Source organism: Condylura cristata, unplaced genomic scaffold, assembly GCF_000260355.1.
Source record: "Condylura cristata isolate star-nosed mole 26May11 unplaced genomic scaffold, ConCri1.0 scaffold00002, whole genome shotgun sequence".
Lineage (NCBI taxonomy): Eukaryota > Metazoa > Chordata > Mammalia > Eulipotyphla > Talpidae > Condylura > Condylura cristata.
This window is the reverse complement of record NW_004567103.1, coordinates 52,691,469-52,711,640: the sequence shown is the minus strand read 5'-3', so window position 1 is coordinate 52,711,640 and position 20,172 is coordinate 52,691,469. Positions and strand designations below refer to the sequence as shown.

Below are 20,172 nucleotides of genomic sequence, written 5' to 3'. Positions count from 1 at the left end.
TTTTTGCCCTATTTTGAAAAGACTAAATCATACATTACACACACATACACACACACACACCCTAAAATATTAAGTGAGAAAAATTTGCTGTGACAAATTCCATGATCACTTTAAAAATCTGCAGTAACTGTTTTGAAAGATGCCCCCTTATGTGACCAGATTACAGTAAATTCGTAAGTGTAAGAACAATAGGTTGTCATTGTGATATATAAGTTAATGGCTTAAAATTCACTGTAATTGTACAGATACCTCAATACCGATCTCATTAATTCTTTAAACGAATATATAAGCTAAACAACTACCTTAAGCAACACCCTAACCTTTTCTGAATGACTGGCATTATAAAATAAGAACACTGTTAATGAGTGCTACTTGTTTCACAGGTAGTCTTCATGCCACTTATATAGATACCAAAATAGTTTTCTCAAAATGAGCTGTAGCAATATTTTACAATTTTTGTTAAAATGAATGTAGCCTCTATGTAATTACACACATCTAGAGGACACTAAAAAGATAACACATTAAGGGACACTTTAAAATGTAAGATCTTCATAAAATACTCAACTATTTTAACATCTAAATACATATAAGTAAGAGGTTGTATATTTGATAAGGGAAAAATCTGAAGGCACAGAATTCAAATCTTCTTGTCTTTTATTATATTAACAAGCTTTATATGTATAAGAAGATCTGAAAAATTTAAACTAGCATTTTAAAAATGCATAATTACTGTAAATGTTTAGAAAGACATCTTAAAATATGACTTACATATTTCTTCTATCTCATATATAAGAATTCTATAGGTTCTAATTTGTTAAGTTGGTCCATATACATTTAATGAAGTATGCTTATGATGACAGAGTTCTAAACTCAGGAGTGTTTCTATTATTTTAGTGACCACCAGAGGTCTCCAAAAACAAGTCCTCCAAAAGAATAAATAATATAAGGTTAAAAGTCATTACATGAAAACAAATCCACTGTGTACAGAACAAATTGTAACAGTGTTTTCTAATTTTTTTTTTTTTACAGAAAGGTAGCAATTTTTTTTTCATTAGCTTATCTTGACCTAGAAAATTAAAGGTTTTCCAGAAAATTGATACTACCACATGTTAGGATATAAAATATTTAATGAGCACATTTATTATCAATATTCCATCTTTCTACTATATAAAGGACTTCAGAGGCAGTTAGAAGAGGTGTAGGACAATCAAGTCAACATCTCTGCCTCTTCTCTCTTACCAGTGATGTATACTCCCATTCCCTCTGGAATGATGGTCTTATTATTCTTTCTCTGAGAATAATGTGTTCTCAGATATGAACAGGGCATTCTAGAGTAGTTTTCACCCACTTAGAGACATAAGGACAAAATAACTTCCCCAGCACCTAATCTCCACTTTACACCCAAAGCCCTGAAAGAAAGGGAATTGGGGGACTGAGGCCGCATCTTGCGTCTGTCAGCATCTTGCGCCATAAAAAGGTGAAATGGAGTCCGGATAGAGAAAAACATCCAGGTTGCAAAAGGCATGTGGGAAGAGCTCCCTGCCCCCACCTTTTCCTTTTCCTCTTTCTTTTCTCTCCCTGGCCCCTCACGAGATCAACTGCCACCAAAACATGCTGCATGTCTATTGGCCTTCTCCCTTCCCGACTTCTGCATCCCCCTCCTCTTGTATTGTATATAAGCTGAGGTAAAAACCCAATAAAGACTTCTTCTTTTCTTTGTTCTGCTACACGCGCATGACTGATTCTTTTGTTCGCAGGACCTGGGGCCCCCGACTCTCAGGCCTTGCTGGTCAAGGTCCCCCGCAAGGAAGCAGGCAGAGGGCACTGGGGATGCTTTGAAATTTGGAAAATAGAACTTGTTGAAAACCAAACGTGCAGATAACATACACCACCACCCATCCTTTCACAATGGCAGAGTAAATGAAATCTTTTTATTATAAATACCTCTATCATGAACCAGCTTATTTGCTCTAGAAACACATACACACACACACACACACACACACACACATATACATATATATATATGTAAAGAGGGCTCTCCCTGGTGGCACAACAGGTTAAAATACGGCACTATGAAGCTCTTACAAGCCACTGCAGCATGTGTTTGATCACCAACCCTGGAGGTGACCCACATGGTGTGGCAGACCTCTCCTGACCCGCCCGCTGCTCCCCTCAGCAGTGCATTTTGGCAATCTGCCTGTTCTGCTCCCCACTCCGTCTCTGGTGAATTCTCTCACTCACCACACCTCTGGCTTGTACTCCAGTTCTAGAAAACAAATCTTTTTAAATAAGTGGTGCTGTCACTGGAACTTTCACGTCAACCATTCAGCAACCCTGTACCTGCCACAGTTACACAGTTACATACCATAGTACTCCCACCGAGACACGGGCGCCACGGCGATTCCACACTTGAACACGCCACTTCCTGCTCCCAGGACCATTGAGGTTACGTACCCGCCATATGACTAAGAAATGGAAACAGTTATTTTTACGGAGGTAAAGGAATTAAGGACATATGGTAAGCGAGTCGCATTTCTCACATCTTTATATACTGTGCCTCTTTAGAGAAAGCATGATAGAGGAGGCTTAAATTGGCCTTAATTGGACAGTATCTAAAGACTGCGCTTTCAGAGTCCTCGTCCTTTTTCTTGGTAGTTGTAAGGAGGGAAGCATCGAAAATTTTCTGAGTAGTAACAATTAAAGAAAATACAACAATAAACAGCAAATTATTACTGACTGCTTTCTGAAAAGTATCCATCCCCTCCTTTATCCTTTATCTCAACTTTCCACTTCACTTCCCTTCCTCACATTCTCACCCCCCCCAATCCTAATAAAAGTGTAAGCCTGGCTAGTAGGGGCTCATCATTGCCCCTTCTTTCATTTTGAACTTCTTAGCTTAAATAGTAGGTGAGATTTTCAGCTCCAAATATTTATATACAAAAGTGAAATCAGCCTGCTCTGGGTCACATGCACTAAGGAAAGCGAGTGGACTCATCAACTACTCACCCAGCCCCAAATTGCAATTCGTTTATTGTCCACAAATCCCATCTTTGAAAATTGCCTAAAACAGACAGACAATATCCATAAATGAGTATATGCTGTGTATAGAAAATTAAGATAACTTCCCAATTGTAAAGCACCATTATTTGTTCTCTATTGCACTCTATTAGAAACTAAGATTACTGCCAAAAATCAAATAAACCTCTGAGTGATGTCTATCATCTTTAACTTAAGAGCCAGATGAACAAAGTTTACTTTTGTTGAAGTCCATAAAGTGTGTGTTTGTGTGCCTGTGTGTGTATGTGTGTGTGTGTGTGTGTGTGTGTGTGTGTGTGTGTGTATGATTCACAGAAAACAAATCCTGGCAGTTTTTTTCACAGCTTTATATAAAAATTTGCAGCCCAGATGCACTTTTCTTTACATAATTGAATTTAAATCTCTCCAGATGTTTTCCAGTTTGAGAGAGGCTGCTCCTGCACTGGAGAATTAAAGGGGCATAGAAAACATCTGGGGAGACTTAGAAGTGTCCCTAGTCCCTGACTTGAGAACTTAAACATCATTCTCTACATAAATCCCTTCTTATGCAGGGTATTAATTATTTATCTCAGCACAATTCAATAGGAAATAACTTTTCATTGATTGATTAAGAAGTCTTTTTGTCAATGAATTGTACTCAGTATAGGAATCCAGATAAAGAAATCAGAAAAATGTACTCACCTATTTCTTTTTTTTTTTTTTTAAAGATTTATTTATTTGTGCATACAGAACTGGGGTACAGGCCAGAGACTCAGGGGTGGCGAAGACTTCACCAGAGACAGAGTGGGGAGCAGAACAGGCAGATTGACGAAGTACACTGCTGAGGGGAGCAGCGGGCGGGTCAGGAGAGGTCTGCCACACCATGTGGTCACCTCCAGGGCAGGCGGGAATCGAACTCATGCGGAAGTGGTTTCAGCTTCTTAGTGCAGCGCTTTAACCTGCTGAGCCACCAGCGAGGGCCTCACCTATTTCTTAATATCAGTTTTATGTCAAAAGGCAATGTACTTTTTTAAAAATAAAATGTAACAAATGGGATTCAATTTTGTACTATTTAAGAACATGGAGAACCCTTGCATTGGGTTCTCATATTTGTGACTTTGAGAATCTTTTTGTTTACAGTAGATGTGTCTTAGGCTGAGTTAAGCGATATTTAAAAACATTCAAAATGTTTCAGTTCAAAAGTAGTTTTCAACTTCATTAGGTTCTCCATATTATTTTGTAAGCTTACAATAGATAAGTACAAAACATGCACTCATGTTTGAACGGAGCTGATTAATTTTTACAAAGTGTGCATAACCTGGAAGCAAGATGTAGCACATTACTATCACTCAGAAGCATCTGGGTCACTTCTCCCTTGGAAAACGGAAAATCATGATGTCTTTCGGTTTCAGAAAAATTTTACCTTTCCCTGGTTTGGAGCTTATATACATTAGGTAATATGCGATGTACTCGTATGTGCATGCCATCCTTAACAGGCTGTGAGCTTTATTTATGTTATTGTGTACAGTTCTTTCTAGTTGCTGAAATAGTATCTCATTGTATAAATGCATCACACATCTCATTACTTTCTAAACTGTACTTATATAGTGTACTCAATTCTGTAAATTTAGGCTTTGAGTCAGTTAATCTGAAAGGCCCTGAAAACTATGTCCCCTCTCAGCAAACCAATATTGGTGAATAAAATTTTATTTTAAAAATATCACAGGGCCCTCCCTAATGGCATAGGGTTTGATGCACAACCCTATGGAGCTATTGGTAGCCACTGACCCATGAGTCTGATCCCCAGCCAGAGAGCTACCCACATGGTACAGCAGACCTCCTCTGTCCCACCTAATGCTCTCCTTAGCAGTATATTTTGGTCAATCTTCCTGTTCTGCTTCCCATTGGTGAATCCTCTCATGCCCCCACACCTCTGGCCTGTCCCCCAGTTCTTGCATGCATAAATAAATAAATCTTTTAAAAATCACAGAGTTGAATAAATTTGTTCTCTTTTCTCTAACCATTAGTGTTGGTGTGTGAAACTCAGGGATATTCAATATATTGTCATCCTCCCTTCAATTGTTCCTTCTTTTAAAGATATTTCTTCCACTTATTAATTCACAGCTTTTCTGATTTTCCTAGTTTATGATTTCACAGCATTTTAAATCCCCTAGTGCTGTGTTTCCCTAGACATCCACAGTTAGTCATAGAAACTTAAGATTACAATACCTATTTACCAATTGAACGTAAGAGCTGAAGTGAGAGCTAAATCCAAATCCTGACTTACTTTGGAAAATTAATTAGAACCTCTGTTTCTATACCTAAAATACGGGATAGAAAGCCCCAATTACCAAGGTGATTGTGCCATTTCAAATACAATGCAGACAAAACATTTCTCACATTCCATATGCATTACTGAATAACCAAAAGCTTTCTTAAATAGGATCACATCTCTTATTAGTCTCATAATTGGAAAACACAAAAATGAGCTGTGATTCATACATAATGAATCCCTTGTAATTGTAAGCCATGAAGGTCTGAGGGTTTTACTCTTCAATTTTCCCCAAATGGAGAAGTAACTCTCCTCCAGATTACTCCTAGAATTTCATAGCTATCACCCTCCCACAATGTAAATGCACAGTGAACTCCTTATCCTTGAGACTGTTTGTTTGGTGAGATGTTTACTAAGGGGTACATAGATCCTTCAGTTTGTCCATGAGTTTGACAAACTTCAAGTCTCTGTTCCTTGTACATGGTAGAACATATATAAACTCCCTTTCAGAATCTCATACAGACAGGAATCTAGGGAATATCTTTTTTTCTAACTTTATATAAATCTATAATGACATAGATTTTCATCTTAATGAGACATCACTAAGAATCCACCTCAAGGGTGCAAGATTAAAAATTTAATTCTAGGACACTTTAAATTCTTTACACTTACAACTTGAAGATATAAATTGAGGGGAAAAATCAGATGACCTTTGCATTCACCTTCTAGTCACTCACCTGGCTGCTTCGATTTGATCTTCAACTTCAAATGTTCCCAGTCTTCTGTAGATTGCATGCATGATTTTGTCTCCTTGGTAACCACTTCCTCTGCCATCAAAGCTAGCTACTATAATGTTTTCTGTGCTTGCAAGGTAAGTAGACCAGCTGAGTCTGAAGACAGCATCTACTTTTTGACTGCAAGGACCTGCATATCTGTGATAAAATTCCAAATTTGTTAGCTGGTGTGGTTTTCTTCAATCAAATAGAGAATGCTTCCATGTTTGTTTGCTGTGGATTAGCTGTGTACATCTTTCCTGATGGATGGCCTGAAATCATACCAGCAACTAGTGTATCCACAATAATTCTCTAAAACTTGACAAGTATGGCTAAAATGGCAGTGTATTTCCTTCAAAGAAGCCCATCAATTTCATCTTTGAAGATGGTTATCAAATAAACACACTATAGGCCAATAAAAATAATAATAGATCTTTGAAACCAAAGAAGTAAATTCTCTAATAGTTGGAGTGGGGAGTTGCATTATGAAAAAAATAATGATGATAACAATAGATGCAAACCTGAATATTCCATCTCAGCTTAAGACATGACTAGACTACAAGTTTATTTTCTAAGTTGAGCCTTCTGACTGGCACTGCCTGCTATGTTAGATGTGTTACATTCCCCCAGTACCCAGCACAATGTTGTACACTGAGACACACAAGCCATCATGGAAAGGGTCAAAGTATGAATGAAAGCTATTTTTTATTGTTATTTTAAAACTGAAAAATAGGTTGTATTAGAATGCTTGGCATTCTACTTATTAACAATTTTACCTCATGTATCTGCTCTCAGTTCATGCTACAACCTACCAACAGCTCCCCCAGCTGTGTGTACAACCCTATGGAGAATATTTCCATTTGTTAATCAAGGGAACTTCTCTATAGTACTTTGCATCTCATTTAAATATGTTATCGCTGCAAAACTTCCAGGTTCCTGGACCCATATCTTCTCCAATAACTCTTCTTTCCTCCCCAGTCTATCTATCCTTCTCATCTGCTCAATATCCCCCCACCCAGCTTCCAGCCCCCTTTCCTAGGATTGGACAAGTCCCGTTTGCATGACTTGGCTAACATTTTCCTCCCTCTCCTTAGGAATGGCAGTCAAAAGAATTTGAAACAAAATATTGTATTACGTTAATTAAGCTAAATATCATAACATTCTAACTGTAAAAAGAAGAACACATTCATGCATTTCTTGCATGTTAAACACTTTTTAACAGCATGTGAAATGCCTTGGCCCTTTCAATGATATTAAATTTGGGAGGGTAATAGCTTCCTTTAATATTAGTTATGTAACAACTTACCTAACACTTTAAGATTAAACATTATTTTTAAAAATAGAATGTACAGATTTAGGTAACTAAGGACAGGAAGAGGAACAAACTAAAATGGAACGGGCACTAAGTTTACCATGTTTTCTAAACTTTCCTAATGAAGAAGAGATCTTGCATTACTTACTGGAAGTCAAATAATATAAATCTAACATTCTTTTCTAAAGGATAATTTTTTAATATTGGGGCTAAAGTCTATAAAGCAAGTTACTGTCTTTCTAGTCAAAATTAGATTTAATAACAATCAAATAGAAATCAGTTTAAAATACAGCTTTCTCTTTTATGTTTTGGGTATATGAAATTTTAAGTACAGTGGAGTCAGGCTATGTTTGGTGCTCGTATCTGTATCTCTTCACTTTTGCTGTTTTAAAATTTCAGCTTTCTATATAATGGGTTCAACAATCATCAGGTTGGTTTGCTGTGAGGGTGAATAAAGTAAGACAAATTACTGGCATGCAGCAGGCATGCCAGTACATTTGTTGATTTTCTTTTCCTAGAGGAACTGAGGCAGGCTGGGATAGGGAGAGGGCCATGATGGCCTGATACCTTCAAAGGATTAAAGTAAAACGTAATCATAATAATTATCAAAAATATTTTACAAAGCTATCATATTTAGAATCATTTGTTCACATTGCTGCATTACTGCTAGACGCCGGATTTCTGAAAACACTAAGATATGCAGAAATTTTAGGTTATGATGAACACTCTCCTCTGCCACATCTTCTCCTCATTGTAGAAGTAAATGGAAAATACAAAAAAAAAAAAAAAAAATACCTGACAGCTTAATGCATGAAAGGCAACAAGGGGAGCTGTTTGGATGAGTTTGGGGGCAAGGAAACTGTAAGGATTATTAATACCCATCCTTAACTTGTTAAAATGTCCAGGAGGGTGAAGTAAGGGTGAAAATGGGAGCATGAGAATTCCTTTGGTGTTCCCTCAGGGGACAAGGAAACAAAGCCAAACAAAATCCATATGCCTTTATGATCAGAGAAGAGTATTTATCTTCTCCATTAGAAAGAATGTAGAACATAAACATATGGGGTTTGTGATTGAAAAGTGGAAGTAAAAAATAGCAAAACTGCTTCTACATGATTCAGGAAGAGAGAAAGCATTTTGCTTTATTGTCCAGTAACGTGCCTGCACAAATTACATACCTGGTTAGTATCTAAATTGTTCCCTCCTCTTGAATACTTACACATCTATTAGTAGAGGATATTTCTTGGATTTATCAAAATGAGGAGGCAAGATCATCTGATACCAAAATTCTAAACAAACAGAAAGATCAATTAGAATAAAGAGCTATTACCGACACATGATTTTGTTTCCTTATCTCTGTTCAATGATAAGTGATAGCTGGAGCTGAACGGTGTGTTAAATTAGAATAGAAAAAGAAAAGGAACTGTATAGATTCAGTGTTTTTAATGATATAAAAACATTCTCTTGCAGGTTAAACTACTCCTTAAGGTGAAAACAATAAAGTTGTTTTTCATGTATCTACTAAATATATGGGTGCCTTGTAAAATAAAAATGCATTTTAGAATTGCTAATGTTTTGTTTTTATGGCTCAGTTCTTTGGCATTTGATTTACTCATCTAGTTTGTTTATGGCTTATGTTCTAAGTTTTCCTCCAAAATGTTTTCCTTTTCTTGAATTTCCTTGAAGATGTTTGAGATCTGTAGTTGACCCCAACTCTATTTTAGAATTCTGATTTAATAACATTTTTATTTTTATTGCCACCCAGACCTTAATGCTGATTCCCTAGTTTCACTCTGTTGTTGCAGAGAATGAAATCAGGTTTAGGTGAAGCAAAAGGCTGTGTACATTATATATGATCTTCTGCAGATCTTTTAATTCTTTGGGCTTGATTTAACATCAGCTTAAATCTTTTATTTTCCCTGAAATAGTGAATTAGTTTTTTTGTTGTTGTTGCCAAAATCAGCATGATAACTTAGAGTAATAATTACTTTTAATGTTCCATATTTAGTAAGAATATTTTTCCAGCTATAATAGATTTAACCTGTAAGGGAAAAAAAAATCCTTATCTCTAGAACTTCTTCTCCACATTTTCCCTTCTTCTTCTCCTTTTTTTGTTACAATTATGACAGTTGAGGGAAAAAAGGGTTTAGGAGTAAAATCTTTAACAGAAAGATTAAGTTGTATTTTCGTTGCTTATACTATGCCTTCTGATTAAATGTTAGTTAAAAATAATTTAAGCCTATTATATTAAATAGAATGTCACACTATGATCAAGACTTTTAAATAAATATGCAAAACACACCATTTACTTGATCTGTCCTTAGAATCAGCACTAAGTGATTAGAAGTTTTAGTTTAGTTTAGCCTTTTGCAGATGCTGGCTTTTTTGGGGGGAGGACTGGCTTGTTTTAATACCAAAACCTCACCCACCTCTTTGCTCTCTGTCCTCCTCCTCAGGTCTTTCTTTCCAGGTTTGAATGGAAAAACCACCTCCCAGCTGAACACCCTCCCCTCACCCCTGCAGCCCATCCTATATTGTCAAGTCGCTGACACTAAAACTTTCAGGAGCTCCTCACTGTTTACTAACAGTGAGCAGTAAAACATTAATTCACCCTTCAGTATTCAGTGCCTTCGGCACCAGGCTGTGCAGTTAGCACTATAGACCTCGCCACTCAAAACCGATTCAAGGGCCACGCATAATTGGTACTTAACAACAGAACAGAGTTACTAATAGTACAAAATGGATCCAACACCAGTACATTTTCTCCAAATACCTTTTCTCTTATCAGAATAAATTTTACAAAGATTGGTATTGCTTTTCAAGTAATAGTTCTTAGAACAGTTCAGGGAAAAGTAACCTTGATTAGATTTCTATATAAAATGATCATATTTATATTTGATTGATTTTTTTTATTAAAGTTCTGTTAAAAGAGAAATTTTACTTACTTGTGTTATGCAAAATAATATAGTCCAGTTTTTTGAAGGGCATCTGGACATCCTGAAGCGCTTTGTCCAAAGCTGAATTATCTTCCTGGACTCTCACTTCTAAAAAATTATGAGAGAGAGCAGTAACTATTTATAACGTGGAGAATTGGGAATGTTCAAGGCAATAAGGAGCACTCTGACAATTGCCTGCCTACACCACATGTACTGCAGTAGTAAGCCTTGTGTTCAAGTCACTGTGGAGACATTAAAGCAAAGCAAATTGTACTATACAAAGCACTTACTCCTATTCACACAAACTTTCCAATAGCAATGAAAGATGAAATATGAGAAAAATACCTTTATCATTCCCACTGTTGTACAGAGCATAAAGGGGCAGACCAGGGCCTGTTGACATAATCAGGAAAAAAAAAAGCATGTTTTACATAAGTGAAGAAAGAAAGACAGTGTGCTTTTCAATAACAGCATTTGTTACCATTTAACTTTGACAGAATATAATGGATAAGAGGTTTAATGTTTTAGCTGTTTCTCTTTTCCCTTAAAATAAGTGTAATTTGAGCGTAACACCTATTACCAGAAAGGCACAGCTCAACAGAATGAAGTAGCAGATGATCCTTCGAGGTCCTCATCTGTCACCTAAGCCAGAGGGACACTGAGCAAGCTGCTATTCTCCCAATGCTCACTCCACATTTGGTTGCCACATGACCACACCGACTCAGGCCCCGCCTCCTGAGGGCGGAGCTCTGGCGCAGGCTCCCAGGCCCTGACAGAGTTCCTCCCTCAGGCTGCCCCACTTCCACAGAGTCCGGGAGCCCGGCGGCACATCTGCACAGTGCCTGACTTGGATAAGCCATTCCTTTCTGGCATGCGAAAGTGTTTTTCTCACAAGTACATGTCTTCAAATGTATCCCAAATGTGGTAGTTGCTGAGTGAAAGGTAATATATGGAAAAGTGATTTTGTGAGCAACTTTATTTTGATGCATTTGGATAATAATATTAATTTTTACATGGGAGCGGCAGCACAGGGAAGACATTATACAAACGGGGTTTGAATCTTGGCATACCTGCCTGATGGCTTAGAACAACTTATCTATGCTTCGATCTCCCCACATACAAAATGAAATTGATAATACCTACTTTACAGAGTTTTCTTAAGGGTGAAACAAGATCATGAATATAAAATTTCAGCACTGTGCCTAGTATAAAACACAGGCCCAAGAAATGGTGATTGGAAGCAGTTATAAGTAAGAAACCACTGAAGAAAAATATAATATATATATGTATATATATATATATATATATATATATATGCTAGTAAAGAAAGTTTCAGATAACTAATTACCTATTTTTAATAATGGATTTTTTTTTTCAAATTATCCAGATTCTTCATCTTATTTTGAGACATGATCTAGCACAGAGCTAAGGAGGGCTGGGAGGCAGCAGCCTATGTTTGAATCCTGCTGTGTCTGTTACTGTGTGATCAGTGGAAATCCCAGCTTTCTTAATTAATAATAACTAATTTTACAATAGCAACAGAAGAGAAAGCATCACTGGTGGACATAAGCTCTGGGGTTTAATGCAAGCTATGCAAGTCTCTTGGTCACCATAAGAATTACAGGTGGCCAATTCACCATTTAAACATGAGCAAAGAGAGGAAGACTTACATCAGCTTCATGATTTTTAAAAAAAGATTTATTATTTATGCATAGAGAACTGGGATACAAGCCGGAGGTGCAGGGAGGTGAGAGGACTCACCAGCGACAGAGTGGGGAGCAGAACAGGCAAATCCACAAAGTACACTGCTAAGTGGAGCAGCGGGCGGGTCAGAAGTCTGCCTCACCATGTGGGTGAATCACCTCAGGGCCGGGGATCAAACTTGCACTGAAGTGACTGTGGCCAGCTTACAGTGCTGTGTCCCAACCCGTTGCCCCACCAGGGAGGGCCACATCATCTTCAGATTTTAATGGAGAAACTTGAGCAGGGCAGAGAGAACATCACCCAAACTGGACACAGAAAGGGAAATTTCAGGAATGAGGAGATTGTGTTTGTTCACAGAGGAGGTAATAACAGCCTTGAGATGGAGGGAAAGTTTGGAAAGCAGCAACAGGGGGCAGGGAGAGCCACACCGGATAAGCCAGACTCACCGGAACATCTCAGCTGATAGTACTTTGCATCTTTACTAAAAGACACGGAGTAGTACTGACACCTCTCTGGATTCAGCTCACAACTAAGGCATGTCACTTTCGTGGTGTCACTAAGTTGGATTCTGTAAAGCCAATGGTGGAAATTAAGTGCTTGATGAAAGGATAAATGGTAAGAAAGAATGGAATAATGCTGTAATCTAATTTCAAAGATAGCACAGAGCCAAATTAACCCTCAAAAACTTTTTCAATGTGAAATAAATACATGAAGAAATTAAAAATAACCTCAAACCTTCCATTGTTTGGAAATATCACAAAATAGTTACTAAAGGCATTCTCTTTTGCTGACATGCAAAAAGAATAAAGGAATAAAAGCACTCACTAGCAGTTTAATGTATTAGTGAAGACAGGAGGAAAAAACAAAAATAAAACAAAGAGCCCAGAAATTATGCATTAGCTAAAGAGACTCATCAGCAGCTTCATAAGAATTCTTACTTATAAAGATTCCTTCCTCCTGGCATTCCTTTGTATTCATTACTAATATAGTACCTACGGAGAAAACAGATGAAATATATATTAATTATGTTTTTAAGAATAGTCACATACACGCCAGTAAATCAAACCCGGCATGTGCACTAGAGTTTGCCTTTTATCATTGCTCCCTGCCTTCACTTTCAGTCACCATTTCTCCCTTATCATCTCTAAATAGTAAATTCTGGTTTAACAAACTAAAGTATCTGAATGTGTGAGAATAACGGTTAATTAAGGATTCCTTCCTTAGTTAAAGTGGCAAGGAGAAACTCAAAAGATTTTTATAAGAAAAATATGATTAGACAACTTGTCTGAAGTTGAGACCCATTTATCTCTACAGTTTTGCATATTTCTATCTTATAACACAAACTACAATACTAGATGGCAGAAGCCCATCTTCCTGAGAGTGGCAGAAACACCTTTAAAGAGGATCTTCAAAAACTACTTTGGGCAGTGGCAAAATTTCTCTCTGCTGAGACCTTGAAAAAATATAGAAAAGTGCCTAACATTCTAATGAAAATAATTCTCTTTCCCAGCATTAAATGTGTGGTAGCTGACAGACTCTACAAAGTCCCCCATTTTCCAAAGAGTAACACCCAGACATGGACAGATAAAATAGCCTCTCCAAATCTTCCGAAAATTCAGTGCCAGCTGAAATTTAACAAAATGCCCAATTTAAAAAAAAAATGTTCCAAGATGCATAAGAAAGAGAAGCTACAAACTCTTCTCATGTAAAGCAGGTAAGAGCAAGAGGTAGCACTGCTTGGTGGCATGGTATCAAATCTGCTGAGCATATGTGAAAATCATTAAGGCTTCCGTATGTTAAAAAGAAAAAAAAGTACTGAACACATTCCAAATAGACTACTCTTTATTTGTAGGAAATTTTCCCCTATTTCTGGGCAAAGAGGGTGTGATTGCTACGAGTATGTTTATATCCTACCGATGATTAGAGTACTCACAGGTAATCATTCGTAAGAGCTTCTATTCCGATGACTTCCCACTCTCCTTTTGTAATAAACTTGCAGTTCTGATGCGATTTTAAAAAGAGGAGATTATAAAATTATCTTTCTAATAAAAGTTGAGGATGAAATCATTTCTAATAGGAATTCAAATAATCTCAGTTATTTTGGCTCTCTCTACCCTGTCCCACCTTACTCTATTATACCACCAGGGAATGTGAATTAGTCTGATTATTTGTATACATTGAATGATGTTACCAAATTACTTCCATTTCAAGTATGTTTCCAAAAAAGGGGTATCCACCTGAAATAAATTATGTAAGAATACTCACTTGCTCATTTACTTGGAAAAGACAAATGTGTTTATAGCCTTCTGGATCACTGATGACCTTGTAGAAGCGATTGCCATCAGAAGTAAAATGAGGTTCTGAAGGCCTGAACTAGAAAATAACAGAAAACAAAAAACTTATTAGAGCACGTATGTCTCGTCTTAGATTCAGAAAGTCCTCCTGACATCTATGCTCAAAACCCAGGCTACATTTGAAACAAATGAAACTGAGTGTCTCAAAAGAAAATTATCCGTCTAAAAAATGCATACAAAAGCTCTACATCCTCTGTGGGGATTTGTGTGTGGGTGTGGGTGTGTGTATGTATGTGTAATAAGTGAAAGCATGCACTTAACAAGGTTCACACAGGGCACTCCACTTAAAAGTGGTTACCATTATTTTGGGACACCTTGCAATGGAGAACTATGATGTCCAAATATGTGGGCACAATTAGTATTAACCTTTAATTTCAAGAAATTCATTTCCCCAATGTTAAAAATGTGCTTTCTTGAAACATTATTTTTTTACTATGTCAGGAGGGGTGTTGAGGAAATTTCCCCCCTATTTTTATACATATATACACATATTTCTTTTTGAAAGTCAGACTTACAATGTCTATTTCTAGACCAGATGCCATAAGTAATGTTGGTTGTCTATTTTATAAGGATATATTCATATATTTTTACTCTAAGTCATGGCATTTTGCTAAATATGAACAACAGATTACATAAAAATAGTGGTATGGACATATAGAACAAAATTTCCATTTTTTACAAATTGATAAAAGAGACTTAACAGAAAGTGGTGTGATTTAGCAGAGGGGAGTATTTATCCCAATCTGAAAGGAGTATTTTGCTTCATGACTTCGCTTTCCTAGCTACATTGAGAGCAGGTAGATGGCCTTTTAAAATTGTTGGTTCACTTCACCTCGATGTTTCCTCTCTCATCAGCTCCCATTTTGGGAAGGAAGAAAAATGCTTCCCTTTTCTATTTAGTGATTCAAAACGAATTCATTTATGGAGCAAGCTGGGGCGTGCAGTACACTTGGTGTTCTCATTACAGAGCTCTGAAACACATTCCCCTCTCTAGACCTGTGTTCACAGCCTTATCTTTTTAATACATTTCCCTGTTTCCCCTGGATGGAGTTGTGCCTAGTAGAAATGTGTGAAAAGTGGCATCTGTCTGGTTAAATACAGAGAGGAAAAAACATATTTTTTTCAAAGAGTCGTGAGGAAGTGTAGCATGTCTCTTGCCATGGAGGAAACCACTTTTCATGTTGGCAAACCTCTCCCCTCTGCCCAATCAATGCCTGAAGAAAAAGGACATGTGAATGGGATCAGAGCCTAGTTGGAAGTGTTGTCTGCATGGTCTAGGGGCCCTCCTTTCTGTGCCCCAAGACGTGGGAAAAGGGGCGCTTATTTTGTGTGTCCCACTTTGTTTCTCTTTGAAAAGAGGCTTAATAGAAGTGGTCATAAAAATCAGGTGAGATTCATTCCTCATCTCTCACAAGAGGTGCCATGATGGCCAGAGATCTTTCATTATCTCTCTTGAATCTACGGTCTCTCAACAAAGGGGCTGGTGATTTGGCCCATTGCACAAGAAGTGAGAAGCTGGAGGAGCGTCGGAGAATCACCATGATTTCTTGAGTAAGTTTTGTAGTAGAGGACCTTGTAAAGTGCTACAAAGAGGTATTTGTAGATCTGATCTGCCTGCAGCTGTGCTTGCTGCGGGTTGAAACCGCATTTACTGCCCCTTGAAGCACACAACTTCAAATAGAAGGTCAAAGCGCATTCAGAGTCTTGGCAGTCTGTCAGCAATGCTTGCTTTTTAAATTATTGGGAGCTACAATTTGTGTAGCATCTGTATTTTATTTAGTCTGTTCTCTCGATGTTTCAATTGTCATCTTACTTTTTCCAGTGTGTATGTTACAGATTCTCTAGAAAAAAAAAAAAAGCTCTTCAAAAAACACTTAAATATTTTGAGAAATAGGTCACTGATCTCTCTGAATAACAAATAATACAGGGCTCTGGTTATATCTTAGTGTTCGGTAACTGAGGGGCTGAGACTTAATTACAGAAACACCAGTAGTTCTTAGGCACTTACTCTTCCAACCCAGCCAGTCGTACTGTTTTCAGTGTGTTGCCGTTCCTGCGAGCAAAACATACAAAGTGTTTAAAATGTGAGATGAGGAATTCTACTCTTTAGCAGGAATTTGTAGTAATAGAAGCCAAAATGGACTTGTAATAACATAATTGAATACTACCTCCGTTCATGTTAGGCTATTTTACATAACTACTTGAGATCACTTTGCCTCTCTTGCCTAAAGCTATGAGTACATGTGCTGCCCTCACAGCTCTACGAGAATTTTCAATTCAACATGTGCAAAATTGAAGATAAAATCATTATCTTTCCTCCACCTCACCAACTCATTCTTCCTCTCTCATTCTTCTTCCGGTCAGTGGTACCATTTCACTCTAGTATTAAGACCAAGAATTATTCTAAACTTCCTCACTTAGTCACACCCCTCCTTCCCAGCCCCTGCCATCTGCCTCCTTGACTTCTCTTGTCCTTCTTCATACTACGTTAGTTCACATCCAGTAGGTTCCCGTGGTCCACTGCCTGATCTCCTGGCCGAAACCCAGTCAGCTTTCTCCTCCCAGTCAGCTTTCTGTCCTGTTCAGTCCCCAGATAACTTCATCTGAAAATTAGTTCTATGTCACCAGGAGCCTCTCATTCAAAAATGTTCAACAGCTTCACAGCTCCTACCAGAGGTCCCAACTCCTTAGAGTCCTTGAGTCACTATCTCCAACCTTAGTTCTTGCAATTATTTCTCTGCCCTGATTAGTCCTCTGGCTCCTGCATGCACCAAGGTACTCACACTGGATGCCTCTGTACAGCCTCCGTTCACATGGTCTTTGTGACTTCATCTCCCCAACCCAGACTATTGCGGGTCTTTTGCATGTATCTCCACGCCACTTTGCCTGTGCCCAGTCAAGCTGATCATACAGATGAACAAGTGTATTTTCTCTGTACCTTGCACATACCTATTTAGGTCACCAGATTAAACTCCTTTAATCAGACTGATCCTCACCCTTTAAGATCTGGCTACATCGGGGAGGCGGGGGAAATGCATGTGACTATGGTGATGGCTCACGGGTGACTCAGTGATGGGAAACCCATGGGGATTACAATTGAGATGAAAAAAAAAAGTTCAAAATGATGTAAAAAATAAACTATTATATAAAAAAAATCTGGCTATAGCGAGAGGTCAAGAAACATTAACTATTATTATTGATTTTGCTAATGGAATATGCTAATAGAACATACACATTCAAGGAACAGGTATACTGTCTCACTCATTTAAAAAATATATTTGGTTGTTGCAAAAATAAATAATGACTGTATCAAGATATGGGGTGACCAAACTTTCTGACTTGAGAGTCTCCCTGTGTCAACCAGGATGAAAGCAGTAGGGAGAGAGGGGAGATAAGGGCCCGGGCTCCCCATTTCCAGAAAAACAATGTTTTTCTGAGACTTTTTAAAAATACACCAGCAAGTATCCCACTGACCACCCCCCCCCCCTCCAGAGTCTGCAGACCACCAAATTGGACTTTAATTCCCATCTTCCAGCTAGGCTAGACTTTGTGGCCTCTAGCTTAGGGCACCCCTGGACCTCAAGGATAGGATTAATATTTGCCTATGCCTCAGTGTTGCCACCCCTCAGTTTGGTGGGTATTCTCCTATGTTCTAAAGCTTTAGTGCCTCAAAGCAGTCAACAGATTTGTGACCTCTAGATATTTGTTATGTTTCACCAAATTAGTCAATAATCCCCATTCCCTGTACTTTCTCCATTGAAAACACACTGTGTTGACATTGCAGCCCCGACCCTCTTTTTGAATTATGACTTTAAAGTCTAGCTTCTGGGGTTTCCAGTCAGCACCACTGCCTTCCTGTATGATGGAAACCCAAAACTAAGAAAGTGTGACTAAGGAGTGAAGGTGAATTAGAAGAATACCAGACATCATGTCACTTAAAAGTTAGTCCGGACTTACCCTCTTCTTCAGGTTCAGACACAGAGCAGAAATAATAGAAACTCAAACTTCATTTCCTAATTCCCAACCACTCACTCTTACTGTTTTCAGAGTCCTTTGATCACATTCAGCCTTAAAAACAGACTGCGTTCATTCATCCTTACCACCAAGCAATTCCACTTTCTCTCTGAGCTAACATAGTCACAAATATCCATGACTGAATGGTTCTGAATCCTCCGAAGCCACTGCAAGGAAATCCTTTCTGAGTTCACCCATGTCACGTCACACAAGTAGTGATCCCTGGAAGGAAAGAAAGAAGGAAGGGAGGGAGTGGGGAGAGAGGGAAGTAGAGAAAGGAGAAAGGGTAATTATTTCCAGATCTTGGCACAAATCTTACTCAATGAAATCAATCCTTAATGGGAAACTTTAAATGGCTATTGAAACCACTTAAATCATAATATTTTACCTTTTCTTAATGTTTAAAGTGCAATTTAATTTGAATGGGAATTATAATATAGCTGACAGAAAAATAGCAGCTAATAGTCACATAGTGATTTGACATCCGTGATTTATGCCATGACTCAGAATTTCTTAACTTGGCCTTTGGTGTCTCTGGGCAGTGCAGGGTGGTATTTCCCCATCTTTTCTGCTGAGGGAACATTTCAGTGAGGCCAGGATTACAGACTGAGATTTGAATATTTTCTGCTTATTTGATGGGTCACCCTAGAAAATTCTACTTATTAGGGTAAAATTAGAGCTGACCCTTTTCCCAACTTCATTATCATATAAGGAAAAAAATTGACTCACATCCCTATAAACTATAGCAATCAAACAATTTTAGTCTAAAAAATTTTCTCAGGAATCAAAATGTGAAACATGAAGAATTTAAGGCACCCTCTGGCATGTTAACATACATTTATACAAACAGAGCTACCTACTTGTACAAATAGTTATTTATACAAATAGAGATCTCTATAGCATGACATACTACTCAACACATTCCTTTAAAATGTTTTGGGATTACATTTTGATTTATAGTGAGATACATGGATTTCATAATTTACTTTTCTGTGAGCCTCCCTAACATACTTGCTCTTTATGTTTTATTTTATTTGCTCCCTCACACCTCAGAATGATTTTGTATGATTTTAAAATCACTCCTCTGCAGTGTCTGATCAAGCCTTGCTTTCTTTTTTCCAGAGGAATCTTTGCTCCCCTCCCTCCAATCTGGCCTTGATCATATCCTTTTCCTCACCTCAGCTGCCCCCTTTCTTTCACAGACGGGCCATTCCCTTGCTCTTGTCACTTTTCTCTCCTTGCTTGACTCTTACGCTCTTACGCCCACTATCTTTTTCCCAGGGTCTCCCCAGTCCCAGCAGAGTACCTGACCTAAAACAGGCACTCACTAAAATTCAGTGATACAGCACTGAAGAAAGGGAAGACTCCTGGTCTGTCCTTCATGGATAAAGCACTCCACATGCCTCACCACTTCACTCTCCTCTTTTAGCTGGGGACACTTAGAGTGTGAGTGCAACAAGGACTGCCTGGGCCTCCAGGCTGACTTGGATGCAGGGAGCAGGAACTGACAGAAGCCCAAACCCCTTTCCCTCAGCAGCAAAGCACCACATTCCTATTAATAATTCTTAGAAATAAACTCTCCATTCTAATCCTTTCTCTGATACAGCATCTGTTCTGCACAGCTGGTGTTACATGAATGTCCACTGGGAGCTCCCCTTGGTTCAACCTGTCCTCTGGCTTGACACGGCTGCTATGTCCTAACTTCTTTGAATCTTTCTAAATATCCCCTGTCCAGGCTGCTCATTGGAAACCCCTTCCTTCTACACCCTATCACTGGTCCTCTGATAAAACC

General features: G+C 38.1%; 1 protein-coding gene across 1 annotated transcript in view; it reads right to left on the bottom strand.

The window, feature by feature from the left end:
• DPP4 (dipeptidyl-peptidase 4) overlaps positions 1–20,172 on the bottom strand; it is a 74,692-nt gene that overhangs the window by 13,776 nt on the left and 40,744 nt on the right. Inside the window, exons 13-24 of the mRNA XM_004674874.2 lie at positions 18,467–18,602; positions 16,375–16,419; positions 14,278–14,385; positions 13,946–14,013; positions 12,951–13,004; positions 12,459–12,580; positions 10,654–10,701; positions 10,318–10,416; positions 8,592–8,661; positions 6,028–6,222; positions 3,010–3,064; positions 2,369–2,468 (exon numbers count right to left, since the gene is read on the bottom strand). Coding sequence (XP_004674931.1) covers positions 2,369–2,468; positions 3,010–3,064; positions 6,028–6,222; positions 8,592–8,661; positions 10,318–10,416; positions 10,654–10,701; positions 12,459–12,580; positions 12,951–13,004; positions 13,946–14,013; positions 14,278–14,385; positions 16,375–16,419; positions 18,467–18,602 — 1,100 coding nt within the window. The remainder of the gene's footprint in view (positions 1–2,368; positions 2,469–3,009; positions 3,065–6,027; positions 6,223–8,591; positions 8,662–10,317; positions 10,417–10,653; positions 10,702–12,458; positions 12,581–12,950; positions 13,005–13,945; positions 14,014–14,277; positions 14,386–16,374; positions 16,420–18,466; positions 18,603–20,172) is intronic.